The sequence below is a fragment of the Pleurodeles waltl genome, chromosome 12 (assembly GCF_031143425.1).
Source record: "Pleurodeles waltl isolate 20211129_DDA chromosome 12, aPleWal1.hap1.20221129, whole genome shotgun sequence".
Taxonomy (NCBI): domain Eukaryota; kingdom Metazoa; phylum Chordata; class Amphibia; order Caudata; family Salamandridae; genus Pleurodeles; species Pleurodeles waltl.
Window position 1 is genome coordinate 132,178,216 of NC_090451.1, and position 25,344 is coordinate 132,203,559.

The 25,344-nt window shown below is 42.6% G+C and overlaps 1 protein-coding gene across 1 annotated transcript in view; it reads left to right on the forward strand.

The window, feature by feature from the left end:
- Positions 1-25,344, forward strand: part of CTC1 (CST telomere replication complex component 1) — a 158,280-nt gene that overhangs the window by 21,370 nt on the left and 111,566 nt on the right. The window contains exons 2-8 of the mRNA XM_069216790.1: positions 4,769-4,956; positions 5,504-5,756; positions 9,359-9,597; positions 10,435-10,576; positions 14,292-14,624; positions 15,344-15,472; positions 17,266-17,492. Of these exons, the coding sequence (XP_069072891.1) occupies positions 4,769-4,956; positions 5,504-5,756; positions 9,359-9,597; positions 10,435-10,576; positions 14,292-14,624; positions 15,344-15,472; positions 17,266-17,492 (1,511 nt within the window). The remainder of the gene's footprint in view (positions 1-4,768; positions 4,957-5,503; positions 5,757-9,358; positions 9,598-10,434; positions 10,577-14,291; positions 14,625-15,343; positions 15,473-17,265; positions 17,493-25,344) is intronic.

Consider the following 25,344-nt stretch of genomic DNA (forward strand, 5'->3'; position numbering starts at 1 on the left):
TCTCCCTATCGCCCAGGAGAGTTACTGATACTGGGGGCTTTGATAAGTCCAAGGGATCAGAAATATTTAGGTTATGAATGGGTCTCCAGAAAAATGAGGACTTCCAGTGGAATGTGGAGTACTGCATCTGATTCCCCTGGTAATTCCTAATTTGTTCATTATCCACTGGAAATCTCCATGTGGAATGTATTGTATCCACAGTATTGCCATAGATCCCATATTTCCAGTGCGGCCAGCATTCTTTATTACAAGGAATGTCATAGTGAGGTCCAAAGGGTCTTTTCGAAGCTGGTGATAATAACCATTTTCTGAGTGCATTTAGCTGTTTGTGCGCACTACACAGATTCAGAGAGTGTCAGAAAGGTCCAAGGATGCTGCTCTTACCAATGTGCCATATGAAATATGGAACGCTTTGAACGGTATTGGTGTTGTGGTGACCTCTATTCCTATGTTCAAATACAACTTGACCAAAGTAGTACGCTGTCAACTTTTTCAGTTACATGTTCTGGCAAAGGATGAGATAAAAATATGGGTGTCCCTAGGGATGTGGTTAATAATGTACCTGGTAATTTGGACTACTTAAAACAAGTAATTTAATTTGATACACTTTTGTCCAATAATTAACAATGTAGCTAATTGTCCCTGCACAAATGCTGTAAGTCATCATTTTCATTAATTATTCCCCCATGGGAATCACATATATGCTGTCATTAGCATCTGAGCTTTAACTGCCAGTAAGTGACTATGGAATTAGAATATCTCTTATAAGGGAGCAGGATCTGGTAGAGGAATAAGTTGCAGTAACCACTTGAAAATGTTGAATCCCTCAAAGTCGAGTTCAATATGCAAAGGTAATAATTTTGTGTCCTCCATAATTACCTATGACAGTTCCAAAAAGTTTGAATTTTAAAAGTTGTTTTTTACATGCATTCTTTAATTTAGGTAACTATACCCCAATATCGTCTTAATACCCCTAAAAGCTTTTCACCCCTGAATCTTTAAAAACCAGAACTGTTGTTTAATGCTATCCTGAACCCTAGAAGCCCTACCTTCTTACTAATGCTACCAGTCCCTGAACCCTACCAAACCCTTACTATTACTTAACGCTCCCTTCACTGAACCTTAAAATCCCCTTACTGTCCCTCACCACTGCACTTCCCTAAACATAAACATCCTTCCTTCCCCTTGCAGCTACCTTCCCTAAACCCTAAAACCCTTACTACCTCAAAACACTACCCTTCCTGGAACGCTAAAACCCCCTTGCCATCCTTTTACACTGCCCAAAATATGGAACTACCCCTTGATGCTACACTTCTCTGAACCCTAAAAAAACGTACTGTCCCGTAACGCTACTGTTCTGGAACCTAAAAACCCATGATGTCCCCTTATTGCCGTCCTTCCCTGAACCCTAAAAATCTCTACTGCTCCTTAACACTACCCATCCCTTAAAATCCTTTGCTAACCTTTTATACTACCCACTCCTGAACCCAGAAAACCCTAAACCACCCTATAATGCTACCCTTCCTGAACCATAAAAAATTACTTCCCCTTAGTGCTGCCCTTCCCTGATCCTTAAGTGCACCAACTACTCCTTAACGCTCCCAATCCCTGAACTCTAACACCCCCTTATTAATCTCCTGCTTCCAGTCCCACCTCACACTAAATGCCAGTTAGACCTGTCAGCCTTAGGGCGGTCTTCCCCTGGACTTATTTGCCCTGCCTCCTCATTTTGCTGGATCTATTTTTGTTAGCCTTAGGACTCTGAGCACGTAACTACTGCTAACCAGTGCTATAGTGCTTTGTGTGCACTCCTTAAAACATGGTAATATTAACTTATCCCCCATTTGGCATATTTAATTTACTTAGAAGTCCCTATTAAAGTGCTCTTCATGTGCCCAGGGCCTGTAAATTAAAATACACTAGCAGGCCTGCAGCAGTGACTGTGCCACCCACTCACGTAGTGCATTAAACATGTCCCCAGCATGCCAATGCAGAGCCTGTATGTACAGTTTTAATTTTGACTGCTGTATCGACCTGGCAAGATAAACCTTTTGCCAGGCTCAAACCTTCCTTTTTAATATATATAAGTCACCCTTAGGGTAGGCCTCAGACAGCCCACAGGGTAGGGTGCAATGTACTCAAAAAGCAAGACATGTACTTTTTAGTTTTACATGTCTTGGCAGTGAAAAACCTTTACATTTTTGTTTTCCACTACTGTAAGGCCTATCTTTCCCATAGGATAACATTGGATTTGCCTTATTACGTCTTGCAAGTGTAGCTTTCAAATGGGAAAATATGATTCATTCATGTTTGATGTCTCTGGAATCACAATTTAAAATCCCAATTTATGGTAAAATTGGATTTTAAATTGTAATTCTTAAGATGAAGTTTTTAGAAAGTTGGCATTTTCTTGCCTTAGCCATGTGGTGTCTGCAGGCTGTCTTTGGTCACATGACTGGGTGTAGTCCGCAGTTGTGCTTTGTGTATTCCTCCTACACAGCCACACACAATGGGAGCTTAGGTGTTACTTAATGGGTCATCCTGTGTAGGATGGGATGGGGAGCTGGACACAGCCTCACTTACATCTGAATAGGCTGTGTTGTGTTCACACACAATGGGCTTAATAACCCCATATTGTCACTCCAACCTGCTTGGAGTCAGGGCAGGGGAGGAAGGGGATTCCTTGCCTTCAAAACCAATGTCCAGAAGCTTCTTCCACCTTCTAGAACCAAGGCATCAACGTATAAATACTGGACCTCAGACACCACCACTTCAGTACAGTTCTGGACCTGAGGATACTCTGTAAGGAAGAAGGACTGCTGTGCTGTTGAATGTTTGCCGCTCTGCTGGGCTGCCTCTCTCTAACATTAGGATGCCCCATTTCTCCCACTACACTTACCTTTGCCTTGTAGCGCAGAACATATTTTTATAGCCTTTTTTTCATTCTATTTTTTCACAACTTTTTTCAGTTTTCTTTTTTTTATCCACAATGTTTTTACTGAAAACCAATCAGTCTTGAAGGGTCTGATGCTGCTGACAGACCAGGCAATAACTTTGTTAATGGCCCATTAACTTCTGCTGGTTAGCTTTATTCACAGAGAAGAGTTGTAGCTGTTGAGCTTGAAGGAAGACATGTTCACATGTGTCAGCACACCAAACCGCTTCTGATTCAATTGCCAAGCATGCTGGCAATTTTGACCTGGAGGTATATAGGGCCAGATGTAGGTAGGCTTCCTTTTGCGAGGTGCAAATTGCGAGTCCCAGCGACTCGCAATTTGCACCTCGCAAAAGGAAATGTCGAAAGGTGTCTCAGACACCTTCTGCGACTCGCTATGGGGTCGCAAAGACCCACCTCATAAATATTTATGAGGTGGGTCGCAGTTTGCGACCCCATAGCGAGTCTAGGCACTCACGGGGATGGTGGCCTGCTGGAGACAGCAGACCACCATGTCCATGACTGCTTTTCAATAAAGCAGTTTTTTTTTTTTCTCTTTGCAGCCCGTTTTCCTTAAAGGAAAACGAGCTGCAAATAGAAAAAATACTGAAACCTTTTAGTTTAGGTTTTTTTCAGAGTAGGCAGTGGTCCATAGGACCACTGCCTGCTCTGAAAAAATATTATTGTGAGCATTCACACCTTCATCCACTTCAAGTGGATGGTAACTGCGAGTTGATTTGCGACCGCTTTCGCGGTCACAAATCAACTCTACATCGTGGTGCGACTTGCAAATAGGAAGGGAACACCCCTTCCTATTTGCGAGTCTGAAACACATTTTGCGAGTTGGTACCGACTCGCAATATGTGTTTCTGCATCGCGTGAGGGCATTAGCGCCTCGCAAACGGCGTTTTTCGCCGTTTGCGAGGCGCTAATGCCTTCCTACATCTGGCCCTAAGTCACTATCGGAATTTGGTTCACCCTGCTGAACATGTCTCTCTTTTGCTTTTGTGAGCACTAGGCATAATACAAAAAAAGGAAAGTGTTCTGCTCAAAGAACGACTGACAAGCTATAAAGTTTAAAGACTTACTCAAACTATAATGGTTACAACAAATCCTAAGCAGGGCAATCAATTAGTAATATTAAAGCGTATAGGTTCAATAAGGAATGAGAAGTCAAAGAACTCAGTAGAGGTCTAACAATGGCAAATCCGCCATAGATTCCCCTTCACAGAATGGGGAACGGGTCTCCTCCTTACATAGAGAAGTCTCATTCTTTTATATGACTTTGAACAAAGGATTTCATACATTCACTCCATTAGTACATGGTTCACAGGTGTTTAATCAGTGAGAGGCAAGCAGAGAGAAACATTTAATGCAGAATATAGTCAGTGACTTTCTCATCATTCCACTACATTGGTTTGGAAGTTTAACATCTTCTACACACAGAACATGAAATGTTACATAGTGTGTTATTCAATTGGGGACAGTTACCTTATCCTTGGAAAGGTACATTTCTTCCAACCTGGATAGGAAAGTCTCCTTCCTATTATAGCAAAGCCTGAAAGTCCTTTATTATAGCAGAGAATAAATAGTAGAAACAATCATGTGATGTACAGCAATGTCACATCCAAGACAGACGACAGAAGGTAAGTTGTCCTAAGTTAGCTAAAGTTCCTTTTCGTGTTGTACACATTAAAATATTAAACAGTTTGCTTTCACACGTTCGGTGATAGAATGAGCTCATGGGAAGTTGGACACAGGGGCAAGCAGGCTTTGAGTTTTTGTGAGCCCTAATTGACGAGCTAACTTTTGCTTTCTTTATATTTCTTACAGGAAGAGAACTGGCTGTTGACCTCTCGTTGTTATACTGAATGTGCTTTGTTTTTGGAAAGTGAGTCGTCACATTCTGAGCAAAGCTGCGAAAATCTACATGGGGCAGTAATCCAAAGCATAAAGAATGTCCTTCACTCCAGCACTGGCAGCAAGGACCCGGAGCGGGCCAACTTGCCTCTCAGCTACAGGTACCACACCAGTAATCCATCACACCTTTCTAGCAATGGGACACTATGTGGGAAAGTTAGATAAGTGTAATGATTGAAATCCCTTGTCTGAAATCCAACCCTTTGCTGTGTTGTGAATTTACAGACTGTGGGCATTTCATATGAAATTCTTTGTACGTCACAAAGCCCCCCTCATGCTCAGATGGCCTTATTTTTTTTTAAAAGCGCATAAATCTGGATCACCGCAAATTGTGGCACTAACTCATTTATTATACTCACAATATATTCTCCATATTGTAAGTATAGATGATTGTGTATTCGGTACAAAGGGCAAATAACACTAGTATTTGCTCAGATAAGGCCAAGTGAAATCTTCCAAAGACCCAAGTCGTGGTGAAATATTGCCTAAGTAAGATACCCAAGTAGGGCACTATACCAGTTACATTAGCTCACCAAACATGAGCCAAGTGTATGTGTCCATGCAATCCCTTGATGGGCATTTGGTGAAAACTGTTTGTCCTGAAAAACTGTTCATCCTTAACTTGTTCTGTTACTTTTTAATTTTCAGTTTCCTGACGCTGGCGGACCTCCGCTCCCAGCAGAGCACGCCTGTCTGCAGCCACTTGAACTGGAGCACCAGCCGTTTTGAAAAATGGGCCCACGAGGGGAGGCAAGCAGTAACGGGGCAAAAGGAGCTGCCCCGGGCTCACCTAATTCTTATGGGTTATTTAACAAATGAAGGGCAAGTTCAGTCTGGCTCCAAGTCTGCCTTTGATGGAAACCTCTATGTCCGAGACAAGACTGGAGTGATGGCGTGTGAGGTACAAGAAGCAACAACTTTGTGGTGATGATTGGGGAGGGTGAAACTTTGACCTAGTGAGTTGAATGCTCAGGTGTCAGTAACATCACCACTTCCATTGATGGTCCTCTTCTGATTTAGGTCTTCAGCAATGTCCCTGGTTACCATGCCAAGGCACAGATGCAGCCAACAAAGGGACAACTAATTAAGTATTAGCATATTTGAAGATAAAACTATTTCTAGAACAGAGTTGTGCATAATGTCCTTCAAGTACTTCAGCATCTCTCTCCTGCAGTGTTCTTTTCAACAGCTAATAACAGGGATGCAAGTATGAGTTTCAAAGGTGGACTGTTGTGCATTCTGCTCATGCAAGTGACATCTCAGTGCATCCCGAGTGATGAGGTCTCTCCATACAGCGATGGTGAAGTCTACCACCTGTCTGGGAGTATCATGGAGCAGAGTCTTAGAATCTGTGTAGTGTCTACCTCCTAGTGCGCACGGAGCATCATAGTGTATTGTGTAGAACGGGGTGCTATACTGACCTTGACATTGTCACCACTTTCTGGTTCGTGAAACAAACATATGTAGCCACTGATTTCAGAAAACCTCTGAATTAGTCAAGAACTTCATCAGGTATTTTTTTATATTTTTAACTGATGCAGGCGTTTTCTGAAATCCGTGACTTGTGTATTTTTGTCAAAGTCGGTTAAGAGCTGGAGGCATGGCGGAGAGTAAAACATTCTCTTATTAAAATCTAACTGTGGACCTTAAGTCAAAGGATACTTTTACTTACAGGGATAATTGTGTTAATAAAGTCCCTAACTTTAAAACTAAAACTACGATTATGAACCTAAATTATATGTGAGTGTAATTGTAATTGGTAAATAATTTCCATTGAAAAAACTTTGTTTATGCTAATAACCTTGCACTGTTTGAAAAAACAGCATGAGATTGCACAAAAAACGTGATTTTATTTTTGCAAAAATGGTCAAAATATAATATAGTGGAACCATAATGAAGGGGTGTATAAGAAAATGCTATGTTAATCTTTTGCTTAAGAATAGTGCAAAAATGACTTAACTGAATGACACCAATTGTAATATGTAAACAGATGACATTTTCTTCTCTGTGATGTTTATAAGCTTGGAATAATTTTGTTCAGTAGCTTTTCCGTATTCATATCTATAATTTGCATAGATTTCTGGGCTGGAATATCAACAAGCATTGGTAAAGCCAGTATTTCTCACCTATGAAATCTGTTGGCTTTGCCAATGCTTTTTACCCTAAGTGGTGGCTGTGCGTGGCCAGGCAACCATCTTCTAATGAATTTTCTTAAAGAGATACAAAACTCATTCTGAGATAGCCTCTGCGTGTGCATTCACATGCGCAGTAGCCATCTTTTTTCTTCAAGAAAAATAATGACAATATTGCTGCCTTGTGATTTTTACTTAATTTTTGTTATTTTACTGCTTCAAGACAGAGGGCAGCTTTTGTAACTATAATTTAAAAAAGTTAAGTGTGCCATGCATTGGAAAAGAAGCCAGCGGCCCAGTGCGGGGGTGTTGGAAATTAATGAGGTAAACAATATAATATATGATAATTCATTGGCTTTTTTAGTTAAATAGTCCTGCCTGAAATCACAATGCAAGCACTCCATAGAAATCAAAATGATACATCAAACAGTTAATTGCATGAGACGAGAGAGAAATACTTCTCAGGGTGGAGCCAAAACACACTGTATGTGTAATTTGGATAACTGGCAACAATCGGTCGTGCAGAAAGCTGCACTGTCAAGCTAGACCCAAACATGTCTGATTCACTTTCCAAAGTTTGTGAACTTGGGAAAAATTACAAAATTTAGGAGTTACTATATTAATACACTTACAGGGCACTATAGGTAATTTAGGGCCTGATTTAAATCTTGGTACAGAGAGAAATCCATTGCAACGGCAACAGATTTTCTTCCTTGCTAAAACTGTGGTCCACCAGCTGAATTTAAGTGTGAGTGGACCATAGTTTGATGATGCAGAGACTACTGCATCTCAGCTGCATTCAAACTTCTCAGACGGCCAACGGGTAAGGGCTGTTGGAGAATTGGCTAGATTTCCACCCACCTAATTTGGATTTGAGGACATATGCCTGTTGTTCAGTGTCCATCACTGCCAAGAAAAATCTGATCGTAAGGAGCACTGAAATGTTTTGGGATTTTCTGTTTGGAAATAAAAAAAATCTTTGTATGTTGGCCATATGACTTCATCATGTTGACAGAGCCATACTACAAATTTACAATGGATTGACCAGAACCATCCTGGTGGTGCTTCTGTCAATGCCTGAAATGCCTGCTAAGCTGATGGATAGTCATAATTTTGCTGGTGGGGATTCCATCTGGACGACAGAGTAACTCTGTTGCCATGATGGAGTTTACTTCTGCCTCCAAATGATAATTCAGCCCTTCGTTCTGTAACGTTGCCCAAACTCTAAAAAAAAAATCACTACTGAAATGTATGGTATATGATGTAATGATTACAATTAAATATCTCTGAAATTATACAGCAACAGTTATCCCTGGAATCATAATTCACCCCCAGTCGAACTGTAATGAATTTGAGGTGATTTAATGAGGAGGTGGTTACCATACCCACAACTAGACAGTTCCAGAAGTTTTTAGTTGCCACCATACCGTACCATATAGGAGTGTTTTTTTCCTTATATACTTTCAGTTATGGCTATATTGCTCCTGTCTGGTGATGCTCTATTGCATCCATTCTACTGGAGTTTATAAATAATTCTCTGTCATCTGGTGAAAGTGACATACCAGGCCCTCCCTTATGAGAGGTTTTATACTCTTTCTCTTATCTGCTGGACATTATGTACTGTGCCCAGTTTTATGATAGAGGTGATGTACTGTGCCTCATCCTCTAATGACGTTCACATAATATTCCCAATTCTCTGCCCTGTTTTACATACTGTGGCTCTGTCCTTTAATGAGATTTAGCTACTAAGATTTGTCCTCTAGATGGATGTGATATAATATGCCCTGTCCTCTACTGGTGTTTACCATGCTGTGTTATAGTGCAGTTTAAAAACTGCATCCTGTTCATGGACCCTGGTTGTTTAAGATGCAATTTCACACATGGGCCTATATCTATGGGGCATTTCTTTGTATATGGAATTCTGTGCTAATGATGTACTGTTCTAATACTTCAATGTTTTTGGATGGGTGTCCACAATACTGTTTATTTGGCAGACTACACATTCACAATGCAAACTATTGGTCAGTATTATAACCCCTTTAAAACAGCATGCAACTGTTCTTGAAGGCCAATACACTAAACCATTAGCTCTTGCCGTGCGCGTACGCATGGATTCAGAGATTTTTGTTAGAGGTTTTGGTGCACTTGTGGACTCTGGTTATTGTTTATGAAGTAGGTATGCGTATAGACTTAGAGCTGTTTACTTGTGGTGAAGTAGGCCAAAATGATCTTGTTTACAAAGAATGTGTGCCTATTTTCTTGAGCCCTCTGTGGCACACTGGATTCTAGAGAGATCTCTTTCTTCAGTTGGTGTGCTTATCTTTGGGTTTGGAGTTCTGCAGTATTTGAATCATGTCATCTCCCTCTCTAGATGCTGGAGTTTTCTTTTGAATGGCTGGGGCATTTGTTCCTGTTCACAAACTGGGCTTACATTCCATCTGCGTACACTCATGCAGATCCAGGAGGCTACCTGGAAATCTATGCCCCTCCTGTACATGTGATGCCACCAACGATGCCTGTGACACTGCAGCTGGAATGTAAAGTGCTTGAGGACCTCGAGACCATCACTGCCCTATCTGTGCAATCAGCCACCCAGCTTCTCCTTGACAGGTGAGAATGCAGCAGCCTCATAAGAACAGAACAGCTTTTCGGTGCTTTTTGGGTGTTTTTAAAGTTAGAAATAGCAAAGAAATGTGCCAAAGTGCCTAAGACTTGTATTGCAATCTTTAATGTCGTAGGCTTCTGAAATCCCGTTTTGTTTTTTTAAATGTTCTCCAAATTAAAAAATATCCAAAATCAAATAAATGAATTACTAACAAAGAGCCTTCTGCTTTCTAGGGACCATATTAGAGAAAATGTCTCAGGAACACAATGGGCGTTTTCACCCGCCTTTTTGCCCCAAGACAAGTTGGTATTACGGAAGTGGCTGCAGCTGCATGCGTGGCCGCTTCTTTAATACGGATGTGTACTGGCGCGAGCTCAGTGTGGCGTTTCTTCATTTATACGAGGGAGTGGCTCCATGCAAATTTGGGGACCCTTTGCCTTTTTGTCCACTCCATATTAAAGTCAGTGCTCCCCACACCCCCGATGGTGCCCCTTGGCAGGGGGAAGTGGGTCCAAGAGAGCACCCTAACCCCTCTGCGTGTGTGTGCAATCACCCACCGCAGGGGGAGCTCCATCCTCCTTTTCAGACTCCGGCAGAAACTTCTACTTGCAAAGTGAAATGCAGACAAGTGGCTTTAAACAGCTGGTCTGCCGTTCACCAATGCGGTGGTTCGCACCTGCAGTGGGAACAACACATTTGCTGTGGTAAATGTAATACGGCACACTGTTGCAGTCTGTACCTGGTGAGGAGACTTAGGTGTGTGCTGGAGCTCAGAGTGGGACAGTGCTTTGTGTCCATAATCGGCAGCTGGGCAGTAAAGTAACGTGACTGTCCTCTTGCAGGTCTTTGAGTGGGAAGACGTTGTTTTCACTAGTGGGAGAGCTGTGCAGAGTCAGCTCCATCCTGAAGATTGGCGATCATGCATTGTTCTTCCTGTTCCTGAAAGACTTCTCTTCTGATGTCTCCCTCCCAATTCTGGTGCAGGTATGAGAACTGCTCTGTTCTCCAGTTGTTATATATGTATATATTCTGCTACTCACTACGTGACATTCTTATCTGCCACTTTTGATCTTTTTTTTTTACATGTTCTGTTTACTTACGCCATCATTGCTTTTTGGTTTATAACTTGAGGCCTTAAGATCTGAGTAGCGATAGGGAACACATAACTTAATTTGGTGTTCATGAAAGATGCTGCAACTTTCATAATAAGACCTGTATCATGGTGTACTTGTTTTGTACAGCTTTTAGAGGCATCGTTGATCACAGTGTGCCAATGTGAAATAATTGACTTCTCTCGATAAGTGTCTCAATCTTGATGCTGTAAATAGTTGTTGTCTTGTCTTGATAAAAAGGTGACTGTCAACATAGAATGAAAAGACTGTAGGGAGAGATTGACCGCTCTGAGGACCCATGTCTGACTAGAATTCTTGAGAATTAATGTAGTGCAAATGAGCTTCCTACTGTTACAAAGATCCATATGCTACCACTGTCTAATCTGAAGATATCATCACTTAGAATTACACCTGACGCCACTCGGGATTAGAGCCAGTTGTGTTCCCTATTTGTGCAATATGAATAAAGAAGTTGAGGAGATGTATGAATAGATATTGGTTATTAGTTATGTAATACATTTTTAGGAATTTCATGTGAAGACTTGTGTAATAGAGAAATAATCTAAACCATAGCACCCAGTAAAGACATCACTGTCCTTATTGTCAGTATTGAACTTTGAGTCAGCTCTCTTTTCAGAACTGTGTTAAATATTGCTCCTAGATAAGACACCCTAGTGATGACAGTAAAATGTTCCCAGTTTAAATAACCCGTAGTACATTTATGATCAAGTAAGTCTCTTTCAGGGACATGAATGTATAAACCTTTATGATCCAACCATCTAGGTAAGGATATGTGGTGATCCCTTTTCAGCAGCTATGCCTGTACTACAATCATGCACTTTGAAAATACCCTCAAACCCAATAACATTGTGTGCTTGGTATCATAGAAGTATGTGCCCAACAGGTAGATGGCTGGTTACCCGTTTACTTTTTTTTGTTCAGTATGTTATTGGAACATCTTGGTTCATTACCGTCAAAACAAGGTCCGGTACACATAACAGGAAGTATAGTCAGAAGCTTTGAGCATATAGACCTACATACCAAGGCATTTCATCTTGACCCCCTCCTTCCACCCCATCCTTTGTCACTCAAAAGGTTTACGCATTCTCCCCCACACTTCTCCCCAGATATTAATCTCAAGGTGTAAATGCACTATCGCGTGCTTCATCACTGAATCAGTATTCTATTATCATCTTACCTCCTATATACTAAAACGCCCCTCTATTAGCCTGAGGGAGCATAACGACCCTGGGCATCCTAGACCTGGTCCATCTACTCTCAGATAATCATCCAGGGGCTACCATTGAGTATCAGATCAATGTGCCATATCGCAAAGCGCCCAAGTTAGTTTCACCATCGCTGCCCATAATTTACTCGCCCATTTGTATATTGTAGGCGTCATCGTGGTTTCCATTTCTGAGCTATAAGCTGTTTAGCTGCAAGGGTTATATTAAAGATTAATCTCCCATCACCTTTTGTCATACAGTCATATCTCGTGGAGCGAGGGGCCAGGATTATGGCCCCCTGATCTGGATGCAAACAATAACCTATCACTCCCCTAATATGGCTGAGGACCTCTTTCCAAAAAAGAGTCAACCTGAGACACACCCACCACACATGCATCACATCCCCATCTTGGCAGGATCTTCTCCAGCATAAACCATCATCCTGCCATACATGCACTTTAAGTGTTGTGATCTGTCACAACATTGTTACTTTATACAGAGATTCCCCATGCTGTACTCTCTTACACAAGGATGGCATGTCTGCCCAGAGTTTGTGCCATTGTTGTGGCTGGATTGGGCACTTGAAGTATCAGGATCCGCATTTCTTATATGACCACTCAGGGGTCTCTTTTTCCTCCAGTAAGAGGGTATAAATCTTGAAAATAAGGTCCTTGAGGCCCGGATAGTATGTGAACACTTGCTTCCAGGCTGTCCATGTACTGTTAGCTACTATTTTATTTTTGGAGAGAGTAACGCAACTGAAAATATCACATCCGCTCGATCTCTGCCAGTGAAAAGTCTCTTTCGCACTGAAAACATTTCTTGATTTTGCCCCCTTGGAATAGGTCATGCAACATTTTACAGTCCCCCTCTGACCAAGGGTCAAGGCAGAAACTCCTCCCTCTTCCTTCCCCGGGTGAAGTCTTTTTTGTCATACAGAGGTGTGAAAAGGGAGAGGAACGCAATCAATTTGGGGGTTCTGGTGAACATATCCCAGATATAAAAAGAGGGTTTTAGTATCTCAGATACATAGTGAACCACCTGTCTTGCGTCCTTCGGGAGCCATGGAACAGCTGATGGGTCCTTTCCCATCACTGTTGCCACCATATGCACCCAGTTGCATTACGTTTCATAATGGGACCACTCAAAAATACTCTAATCTGGTGTGCTTGATACAATTTTCAAATATCTAAAAGTGTTAATCCTCCCAAATATGTCAGTAGACTTCTGCATATGTTTTAATTTGCTCTCTGGAACATTGACTGGGAGTGCCTGAAAGAGGTAAAGCAGGCGGGGAAGAACATTATGTTTAATGGCGGCCAACTTTCCCAACGTGGAGATATACAAAGATTTCCAGCAGGACAAGTCAGTTCTGATAGTGTTGAAAAGGCACTGGTAGAAGTGTGGGGTAAAGAAAACTCCCAAATATTTGAGGTTCTTGCCTGCTGGCCAGCGAATTGGGAGGATTGTGGTAAACTCAGCACATGTCTTTAACCTCAACCCGCACTCAGGATTTAGAATTTTTCCAAGTTCAGGTGGATCCCAGATACCTTGGCATATGCATTCAGAACCTCCATTACCACTGGGATCGATCGTTGGGGGTTTGTCACTGTGAGGAGGATATCCGCAAAGAGTTGTATAGTATGTCGCTCCCCACCAAAGCGTGTTCCTTCTATGTACACCCCTTCTCTGAATAGTTGCCGCTAAAGGATCGACGGCAGGTACAAACCATAGCAGCGACAACCGACATCCCTACCTAGTTCCCCTATGTAGGGGAACCCCCCTCAAACTTTCCCCATTAAACAGAATTTGAGCACAAGGAGAGTGGTAACTAGCCGCTATCCAAGTTAGCATGCAGAATTCCAACCCTGTGGCCTCCAGCACCTTAAAAATAAAGGTCCAGTTGACTTTGTCAAATGCTTTTTCAGCATCTAGGGCCAGATGTAGTAAAAATCTGGATTGCGACTCGCGAAGTGCGAGTCAGACAGACTCGCAATTTGCAAGTCACAATCCAGAATGTAGGTTGGTGTTCCTGACACCACCTGCGACTCGCAAGGGGGTCACAGAGGCCCACCTCATTAATATTAATGAGGTGGGTCGCAATTTGCGACCCCCTTGCGAGTGGCGGCACTCACAGGGATGGTGGCCTGCTGGAGACAGCAGACCACCATGTCTGTGACTGCTTTTAAATAAAGAATTATTTTTTGTAATGCAGCCCGTTTTCCTCAGAGCAGAGCAGGCAGTGCAACAGTCCTTGCTGGAGAGAACTTTAGGGTCAGCTATTTCTGATCTTGTAATATTACAGCTTTCACAAAAAGCTGACATTGATGTTTTTGTCATCTTTCTCTTCCATTCTTGCAGAGCCCAGAGAAGTTATGCTGGCTCCATGTTTTGCGCATTGGAAAACATTATGTCCTTACAAATCTGCAGGCCTTAAGATCAAAGCCGTCGAGGCGTAGGGTGTTCACTGTCAGCTCTGCATCTCAACTCCAGTCATATGATGAGAACCGCGTCAGGGTGCGTGAACTAAATATATTGCTTGGTCCTGCGGCCAGGCCTGCTTATGAAGCCCATTCACTACAATCTATTGAAGCTTCTTCACATCAATCAAGCATGCAGGACTGTTCAAGCCTGGAGCTCCTTGCAGATGAGCCTGCTTCTTCAATCAAAACATCCAAGATGCTAACTTTTAAGGTAAGCTTTAGGGGCAGCAGCAATATTCTTAAGAAAAAAGGGTGGGATGTTGGTGTCTTTTTCTTGCTGATGAGGCTCCATTCAGTACAAGATGCACACATTGGGTGAGAGCGGAGGTGGCTCTGTCCATGAGCATGAAGTCGGTGGCAGAGCTGACACTTTTGTCTAAGCTTGTGGGGGTGGGAGAACTGGCACCTGTGCAGTCATAATATGCTTAGCAGAGGGAGCTGAAAGTTTGGTCTATAGCAATACTGTGGGTAGGACAATGGGTATCAGAAGTTGAGTAGTGGGTATGAGAACTGAAACAATACAGTGGGAGAGAAGGGAAGTTGACATGGTTGTTCACTAAATTGTAGAGTAGGCATATTTGTTAGACACTGCACTGTAACATGTATAATGGCTATCTTACTGCATGTGCATCGAGCAGGCTGGGAGAGTTGGCACATTCATCCATGTTCCTACATTGCGCTGACCAACTTTGTTTCTGATTGCAGAGTGTGCTGATTCTCGTACTGAGATTGGAGCGCTAACACTTAAATGCATGGCCATAGATATTTTGGGAAATAAGACGGATTTGCCCACAATTGACAGGAGGCCTTTCCTTCTTGTTTCTCACCTGTGAACAACAATAGTGGACCTTGGCATTGGTGCTGAGGATTAGAGTGAACATAAACACAGAATCTACAATGTGACTGGTCTTCTCTGTCCTGATGTTGCAGGGCACCATCACCAAAGTGCTGAACAGTCCCGCCGGTCTGTATGAACTCGATGACAGTATTTGTCTTTGTGTGGCACATCAGCCCATCCTCAAGAATGGACGGGCTCTGCGACCTGGGGCAGTAGTGGAGGTAAGAACATGAATAAGTAACTTCCCTTGGCTCGTTAGCATTTTCTGCCCTCTCTCCCTCTAGCTATACCTATTCCTACCCTCCTTTCTCCTCTCCATCTACAAGTTGCTATTTCTATGCTGTTATCCTTCCTAAACTGTTACTGTCCAGCAGTATTTATTTATACACATTTTAGCGCTTCGCTGACCGAAATGATGGCTCCCATTACTATACTGTACCACAAATTCCTGTATGTTGACAGCAAGGGATCAGGTTGTTGTAGTTAATGGCGTTGAAGGCCACTGACAGGTCAAGTACCACCAGGGTTCTAATTTCTTTCCTTTCAGTCCACCAGCTAGATCATCCAGTATAGTTGCACACACTGCTTCTTTCAGCTCTTGGATACAAAATGATCTGCAGAAAAGTTCAAGAGGTTGTTCTCAATGATATATGGCTGCATTTACTCTATAGCTATATCTCTTGTTTTGCTTATAAAGATACTGCCCTTGGATATTGGTCAGTAGTTAGTGAGATATAGTCCACATGTATTTACTTTTTATGAGGGGAATAACAATTTATCAGTTCATAGAGTTTGTATTGCTCTTGTTCGACAGGATTAATACATTTCTAAAACAAGTTGTTTAGATGCTTGGTGGATGGGTTTATGTCTTCTATAGAGCATGTTTTATTGGTAGTAGTAAATGTTACCAAATAGTTCTGATCTATTTGATTAAACCTCCTATTAAATGTACTGCCTCATTGTAACAAACTATTATACTACCCCATATTCTGTGCGGTGAGTTGGCGATGTTTCACTTTCATTGTTGAAGTAGCACATTTAACCTTTTCTATGAACATTTTGTGGTGTCTTAGATGGTTCTTATTTTTTCCACCTTAGCTTGACAGTAGTGTAGGTGCTGTCTTCACTCTAATTTCTGTTTAAACTTTTTGGATTCCGTGGTTGTCTATAAATCCCATTTTTTTTGGGGGGGGGGGGGGCGGTTGTCATCAATGACTTTAGAATTTGCTCGTCAAGTCCGATTGGCAGTTTGAAAGGTGAGCGTTCCTATCTTTAACATTGCCAATGTTAATGGGAATTTTCACGAGTTAGGGAATATACAAAACTTAAAGAAAACCTGTTATGTGGGGAATACCTAACAGCGCCAGGCTGCAAAGTGCTTCTAAGAGGCTTGATTTGCAGTGTCCTCTATTGAAAAGAACACTTATATCAACAAATACATAATTCCTTGTAATAAATATTTCATTTTTTTCAGCATTGGCTTACCAATGCTTCCTTTTCTACGGTAGTCTCAAAGGTGCCTCCAGTGTTAGCAATACCTTTATCCTTAGCTTGCCTCCGTTTTGTGATTGTTTCTCAGCAGTGATTTTTTTTTTTCTGGTCGATTCTATTTTCCTTTCTTGGTTAATGTCTCAACTGTGCCTCTTTTTCTCTCGCTGTGTTTCAGCAGTGACTGCCTTCTTTGCCTGATGTCTCACAGCCCCGCCTCCTTTTCTCACTTGGTGTCTCTACAGTGTCTTATTTCCTCAGCTGGAATCTGCCCACACTCTGCCTTTCTTTTTCAGTGTCTCATCTTAGCCTACTTTTGTCATTCAGTAACTCTCCAGTGCCTTCTTTTTTTTTTTTAATGTCGTATTAATCTAATCCTTGGTCTCTCGATCTGGGTTATAATCTCAGCTGCCCTTCCTTTTCTTACATTGCGTTTCACTAGTGATTCCTTTCGTCGCCTCATGCATCACAGCAATACCTCTTTTTCCCATCGTGATTCTCACAACAATGCACCTTCTTTCTATAGCTCGAGGATGTGCATCTTCAGCAGAAACCCTCTGCACACTTCCCTCTCATCGTGCTCTGCTGCTGTCTGCGAAGCGTCATAAGACTGGGTGACTTTTCACGACTCTGCACCACGTATCAGCCGTTTAATGCCACCACAAATATTTATTCTCAGCTGCTCATGATGTACCACCTGGACCTGCCTGGGTACCTGTGGATGGTGTCTGCAATTGAGTCTCTTCTTCAGAAGTGAGTGTGTGAAGCTTGGTGTGGGGCTGGAGGGTTATTTAGAAGCAGAGGATTCTGCCTCACAGAAGGTTTGGTCTCGGGAAGAAGCTGGTAAAGGGAGGGGAAACGGGATAGTGGTGGAGCTGAGACGCCAATAAGGACAAATGTATGTTTAGCATCTATTTAGATTAATATTTTTGTACCTAACTGTTTTTGGTGCAGTCCATGATGTGTCATTCTGCAGGAGGATCAGTAGTATCTCTCAGATATTTATATATTTGATCCTAGGCACAACATTATCAACACCAAGACAAGTAAAATGTTCCAGATAAACAGGTATCTAGTTTTCACCAGACTTGTTGTGAATCCTTTTACTAAACTAAAGTTCAGGTGTCTGAGGGTATAATATGAGAGTGAACATGGAAAGATTCCACACTTTTGGAACCGTTGCTTTTCTTTAGTGACAAAGGTGGTTTTTGAATTCCGTAAAAATTAATCTGCAGATATTGATGAATTACCATGTAGCAAATTCCTGACTTTGAACAACAGTATAAATATAACATGTTTGGCCTAAGAGGCTTGGGGTACTGTGAATATATCAAGGGTAAAGGGATGAGTACAGATGAAACACTATGCTTCAATCTGCTACATCTACTAACTTGCAGTGCATCTTATTACTAGCACCTTGGGGCCAGGGGTACCTGACACAATAGTTGTGTTGGCATGCTCCACGTTACCTGTGTGGCTTCTTCCTTTTTGTGCTCTCAGTCCCTGCTAATTTCTACCACAGATCAGCTTTCCAGACACTAGGCGGACCATATTCTAATGGTCAGAGTAGCTAAAAGGCAGTGACAATGGCAACTTAGTACAACTGTAGCAAAGGCATTAGATGTGCCGTGCACGATGCATGTTGAAAGGGAGGCATGAAGAGTCCCTGTTAAGTCACGGTTATATATGGTTCAGGGAGTACTGCAGTATTCTGCTACTTAAGTGACCCCTGGTTGTCTCTTCTTCCTTGCACAGCACACCGTTTTGGTTCTAATATTCTTTAGTTTTATGTCACCAAGGACTTTAAGTCCGTAGATTTCTACAGTTGACAAAAGTAATCCAGACACATCCTACCCATGGTAGGTTGCTGCAGGACCACAGCCAACACTCTTGCTGCAAATACATCTTATTTACATGTGTGAGGCTCCTTAAGAGTTCCAACAACTCCCCATCCATCCGTAGGAAACGGGATCCACCAGCTACTTCCTACCGCCAAGATTAACAATCAAAGTTGCATCAGGCCCTAGTACCAAGTGAGCTAGACATCACTGTAGTGTCCAATGTAGCCTGGCAGTACATATTGGAGGAAGAGTGATGAAGTATCACTTTGATTCCAGCCTTGCTTATAGACCAGATCTCAGTCCTTAGCCACAATGTTAACACCAAATGAATATGTGTGTTGCATTTCAGTTGTGAGGGTAGCCACTTTGTTTTTGAGTCAGTGACATGGTCCATGAAAATGCCACATGCTGTAACACCCAGCCTGTCCTCACCTAATCAAATGCTAGAATATTGACACCTAGAAAACCTAAAAGTGAACAAAGGGAAATGGGCACCTTGAATCCAAATGATCTAGAGAATTTCTAGGGTTGACCCACCTGCAACAATGCACTATCAGTATCTCAAATAATGGGAACAAGAGGTATGAAAACTGAGACTTTAGCAAGACTGGAGGCTGAGGAAACATGTAACCAAAGTAGGAATGATAATATATACCTTATAGCTATTCGGCTATGATGAATGTTGCACAAATTGAACTTAAATCAACTGATTGTAATTGTACAAGTGGGCTATACCTTCTCATGATTGGCATCTTGTGTCTAATGTGCAGCCAATAAGCCTATTAGACACTAAACCACTAATTTTCAGTTATCTGACAGCTATGCCTAAGTAACCACCACTATTGTTTAGAGAATTTAAAGATACTGATTTATGAACACGACCAGAGTGGTTCTTTGCTAAACATGGGCCTCACCAATTTTGCTGCTTTGGGCAGTAGTGATGTTTGAGAGCCAGGTAAGGGAATTCATGCACACCTGTATAAAGGGTCCATGCAGAAAATACCTGAGAAGAGGTTCTATGGGGTGCCCACACAAATGATGAGGTGCAAGCTGGGGAAATTCACTAGAACCTCATTAGAGAGTTGAATTAAACACAGAGCTGGAGATGCAGGTAAGAATAAAGATTCAGCACAATGCACCACTTTTTAACTGTAACAATATTCAAACAATGTTGGCGTGTGGCTAGGTGAAATTCTCCTATTACTTATTAAACATTGAATGCTAGCACAAACACCAGAGGGTAATATAATCTATTTTCCACCCTTATCCAACAAAAGGGAAACGGTGGGGCAGAGGAAAGACGAAGGAAAAGGAAAATAGTCAGGGAAGAGGAAGCGACCTCAACAATGGAAATACCATTAATTAGGAGCAGAAATAGTAAATATATTTCAAGCGAAAAATATGCAACAATTAAATAAAGCACAAAGCTGCAAAAGAAAACAAATGAGGCTCAGCACAAATACTAGCACACAGAGATGGCGTCTTGCGAAAGGCGATATGTTCCTTCCCATTAATTTGACACAACTTACAATAGAACCTTCCAGCAGAACTTGTCTCACATTGATCAGCATCAATACTGTAACATAGTGGTTCCCAACCTGTGGTCCGTGGACTCCTGGGGGTCCGTGAAGCCTCCTTAGGGGGTCCGTGACTGCTTAGAAAATGAACTCATATTAACAGATTAATAAAGTGTATATAAATAAAGTGACTAAATCTACAATTGAAAATTTGAAAATGTCATGTAAATGTCAAGGAATTTAGAATTAGAGACTAAAAATGAAATTAATATTCTCAGATTGATTTGTGGGAGCAGTGCAGGTTTTTATTTTATTTGTTTGCAAATTAAATACAATATGTTGTTTATGTATGTTTGATGGAATGCTTGTGTCTGTATTTTGTGTGTATTGTTTTTTGGTTCAAAACATCAACAATGTTTAGGCCTCAGTCCCCTGTTTACAGTAATGACTCAGTGGAGTTCCCTGAATTCTAATAATGATTCACTGGGTGTCTCAGGGTTCCAGTAATGTTATAGTGGGGATCCACAGAAGTCAAAAGATTGGGTATCAGTGCTGTAACAGTCTCCATTGTTTACTTTTTTTAAAAACAGAATTGTTATTAGCAGGTATGACTCGTATTCATCACTACAGGATCATTTCAATAAACATCTGTTAGTCTGCACATTTTCAATGTTGCCACCAAATGATAATATCTTATTAGCTATTTATTATCCAGCAATCTCCCCTCCTCTCTCATCCCCCTCCTCCCTAATGAGTCAGCTCTAAAACGCTTGGAGTATGGTGCATCGTTGGGCCTTCTATGGCTAATATTCTTGTAAATGGTAAATTTAATTGCTCTGTTCATGCTAGATTAGTAATATCGTGGAGGAGGCAGCAGGTCTTAAATGTTAAAAGAGTGCGGTTGAACAATCCCCGTTGCCCAGGTGGCAAATACTGTGATCAGTTCAGTGAAGGGTCTGGGTTGTATGAGTCATTTCCTTCATACTATCCACTAAGGTCTTCTTTGCCCCTGCCGTGTCTAATGGCCTCAACCCTCTCTTAGCCTCACGGGGTAGAGAGAGCCCTTCACAGGCTGCCCGTTTCTCTAGTTCTCTGCACCACCTAGTTACTTTTGGGCTATTTGGAAATGTCCAGTTCATGGTAATTTCCCTCTTGGCTAGGGTGTAGACCAGATCCTGGAATCTGCTGGTCACCTTCGTCTTAGGTGTATGTGTAAACCATCCCAATAATCAGTGGCCTAGTGTACGAGGGGCCTTCCTTATCTATAAATCTGCCACAATATGTGTCACCTCCTCCCAATGTGTCCCTAGTTGTGGACAATCCCTAAAACATGTGTTTGAATTCCACCTCAATTGTTCCACATCTTGGGCACCCTGCCCCCGTTGTATTGAAATGTCGGTTGATCTGCCCCGGTGTCAAGTATGCTCTATGGAATATGAAGAAGGTTATCAGCTTGAATCTAGCATTTCTCTCAGCCTTAGGGGTTCTTTCCAATATAATTTGCCAAGATTGGTCTGGTTTGTGGGTCCCCAGATCCTCTTCCCATTTAGGCTTCAGCGATTCCAAGGGGAGGGTCGTATCTGCCTATATTCTATTATATAGGTTTGTGACTGCTTTGAACATGCCTGATGAAACTGATCGATAGTTGCTGGTGGCCTATGATTTAGGGTCAGCTAGGCCTGCTCCCCAATGATGGCGAATGACTGCAGTAACCAATCAGTGCAATAGAAAATGCCCTCTTGGTAGGTTGAATTGAGCTCTAAGATCGTTGAAGGGGATTAGAGTGCCATCTCTAAAATGGCTACCAACTGTTAACACTCCTGTTGTGTTCCAGGTAATTAATCCTTCCCAGTTACCCATATGTGACAAGGCTTGCAAGAACAATGAAGGGAAGTCGGAGAGTAAGGAACCTTTGTCTTAGTTTTATGCAGATAGCGTGTCCAGCATTGAATGACTACCCTCAGTTCAGGTGTCCCTCCCCCCCCACTCCCCAGGTTGTCAGATTCTCAACCAGACTTCTATCAGTCTTGTTAGTGGAAAGGTAAAGGACTTCACTAATGCTCCAAAGGCATGTCTAGTTGCCAGCCACTGTGTGAACCACTGGAGTTGTGCATCGAGATAATAAGATTCAAAGTCAGGAACTGCTAGTCCACCATCTGTTGACTGTCTCTGTAGTTTAGCCAAAGCCACACACTTTCGGTTAGTTGCCCATAAGAATGACGTCACCAGGGTGTCTAACTCCGTGAAGGTTGACCTGGGTATCCACACCAGTAACACTGTAAAGTAATACAGCAGCCTCAGTAAAACTATGATTTTGACGAGAGCCATCCTACCGGCCAGCAACAGAGGTAATGTCCGCCAGAAGGCCATATTTGCTTGGATGTATTGTATAGCGTGCCCCATGTTACCGTCCAAGATGTCGTGCCTATCATGATATATTTTAACACCCAAAAGAGAGAGGCATCGTTGTTCCCACAGTAGTGCACCCAGGTCAATGGGGGATACACCGGTGGATGGCAGGGGGGAAAAAGCAGAACTTATGCTAGTTTACACCAAGTCCTGATAGGGCACCGAACTTGGACAACAGGAGTTGGGGGTCCGGCAGATCCCTCTGCATATTTCCAAGGAAAATAATCAAGCCGTCCACATACAAGGCTATCCAGTGTCATGCACCACATGCTTGTATCCCCGCGGGCCCCAACTCCCTCGCGACCCAAGGCCGCCAATGGTTCCATAGCTAGCACCAACAACAACAGAGAAAGGGAGCAACCCTGTCTGGTGCCCGGTCAACTGCATAACTGTCAAACTGTTCGGCCGATGCGGACCCTAGCCACAGGGGCAGTGTATACTAATTTTACCCATGCTATGTAATTCACACCCAATCCCATCCTTGCCATCACATCATAAAGAAAACACCATTCAGGACTGTCAAATGCTTTTTCAATATCGACTGCCAATGCCCCCGCCTCAGTCTTGTCATAGGAGGGGTCCTTCATGACAGCCAGGCGCCGACGGATGTTAACAGCTGTATTCCATCCAGGGATAAATCCTGCCTGGTCTGGGTGTACTAGGTGCACCATGTGAGGGAGGAGCCTCATTGCCAGGATTTTGCTAAGGATCTTATAATACAAATTCAGCATGGATAATGGCCAATATGCACCACGTTCAGTCGACGCTTTACCAGGTTTTAACAAGGGCACAACCAGTGCCTCCCTTGTAGCTGGCAAAAGTCGCATTTACTTTGCAGCTTTACATAAGGTGACCAACTGCGGGCTAATAGGTCAGAATAAGTGGCATAGAACTCAATTGGGAAGCCATCTGTTCTCTGCATCTTTCCCCTAGCTAATTCCTTAATGGCACTTCTAATTTCCTGCAGTGTGATATCCCCTACCTAATTGCCCAGCCACCTCCTGTGTGAGTGTAGTGAGTGGTACCTGGTCCAAGTACACATGGGTGGCCTCCACATCATGGTGGAGGGCTCTTTTATGTAGTCTTTCATAATATTGTAGGAAATGGGCATTAGTATCCTCCTGTTTGTTAAGTCTGTCCCCCGGGTCTGTCTGTACTTCCATAATGATCGACCCTCTCTTAGTCAGTGATGCTAGCCGCGCAAGCATTCTATCCGCATTATCTCTCTTTCCATGGTCCCGGGACACAAAGTTCTTGTAATCAAAGCAGCAAAGTCACTCAACGTGGTCTGCTACTATCTCTTTTAATTCTAATAAGCTATGTTTGAGGTCCGGATCCCACTTTTGGTGGGAGCAAAGGCAGGCGACCAAACAAAGGGTAGGAGGAGTGGCCTCACCTGGCATGCACCACCCCTAGGTGTTGCCTGCAAGGTGGACACTCGAATTCAGTTTCCTCCATCTTGGAATGGAGAAAAGTAGCCAATTAGATCCAGGGAAGTGACCCTTCCCACAGGAAGTGGTCACTATGGTTGGTGTAGCCTCCCAAAGGTAAGTGTCCCATTGGACACAACCAGGTTCCCCCTAAAACGCCCACTAAATTCAGTAGATCAAGAAAAAATATTCAAAAAGGACAATGAGAAGACAGCCCACGAAGAACCACAGCCCGAGGATTGAGGACCTGCTGAACAAGAAATGCGCCAAACCCTGCCTGCTGCACCTGTGTACTAATAATCGCCGCTGCAGAACAGCTGACCACTGGACTGACCTCAACAGACCCCAAGAACCTCCAGGCTCTGAAAATAGCCTGAGATCTCCCTCCTGAGTGGAGGCACCACTCAAGAAAGCAGCAAGAACCAACAAGCCAGTGAGGGTCACTTCACTGACCGGCCGATAGTTCCACAACTGGAAGTCGCAGCTGGGCCTGGCAACACACCGATGACAACCCAGATGAGACCTACAAGTGTGCCAACATTGGTGGCATTGCGCCCTCCAGTGGCTGAGTGGTGCCAATACCCCAGGTACTGGCCAGTGCAAGTCGGACTCCAAGAAAACTTATCTGGAACCACTCTTATCTAAATCTGCCATGTTTGCGTATTCTGACCCACTACCCCAGGAGAAAGTACAAGCAGCTGAACTTTATTTTTCACAATTATTCCTGGCCTTGACATTTATTTATTTCTCAGCAAGCTTCCAGACTACCAACTACCTTTTATCTCGCATCTCATCTAAATCAGTTTTCTTACCGATCCATCATGGACACAAGTTAGATGCTGCCTTTCTTCCATCGAACAGTCCAATTAGACCTCCTTTCTTGGTACTGGAAGGAGTGACACTTGTGACCACAATTTAGCACAGAGAAATTCATACCACTGTACATCTTTCATTGTGGCCCATGATATACTTTCTTTAGTGATTTTATTAAAAAGCACAGTGGTAATAGTGTCATCGAGACTGCCACTCCTTAAACCCAAAGCTGTTCCTGTATTTTCATACTGCTAACATTAACAATGATTTGATACTTAATTCATCGCACATTGTTCTAAAATTGTAGGACATAGAAAATACCCTTAAAGCTGTTAAAACCTCTTCAAAGTTCTCTACCTCTTTTTGGGATCTAGTGTAAAACATATATAGTTCCAAAGCTTAACTGGCTAATGGTTTGAATCTTCCCAGCTGAAAGCTGCACCAAATTTGCCAATACTCCCTGCTGGTCACTGGTCGCATTTCAGACCCTAAGCAATGTATTAACATATTCTTGCAATACTCTACAGGACTCCTCCTTTTTTGATAGCCTTCTTATATCTATTGCAACTGTGTCTTGCCATCTACTTCAGTGTAG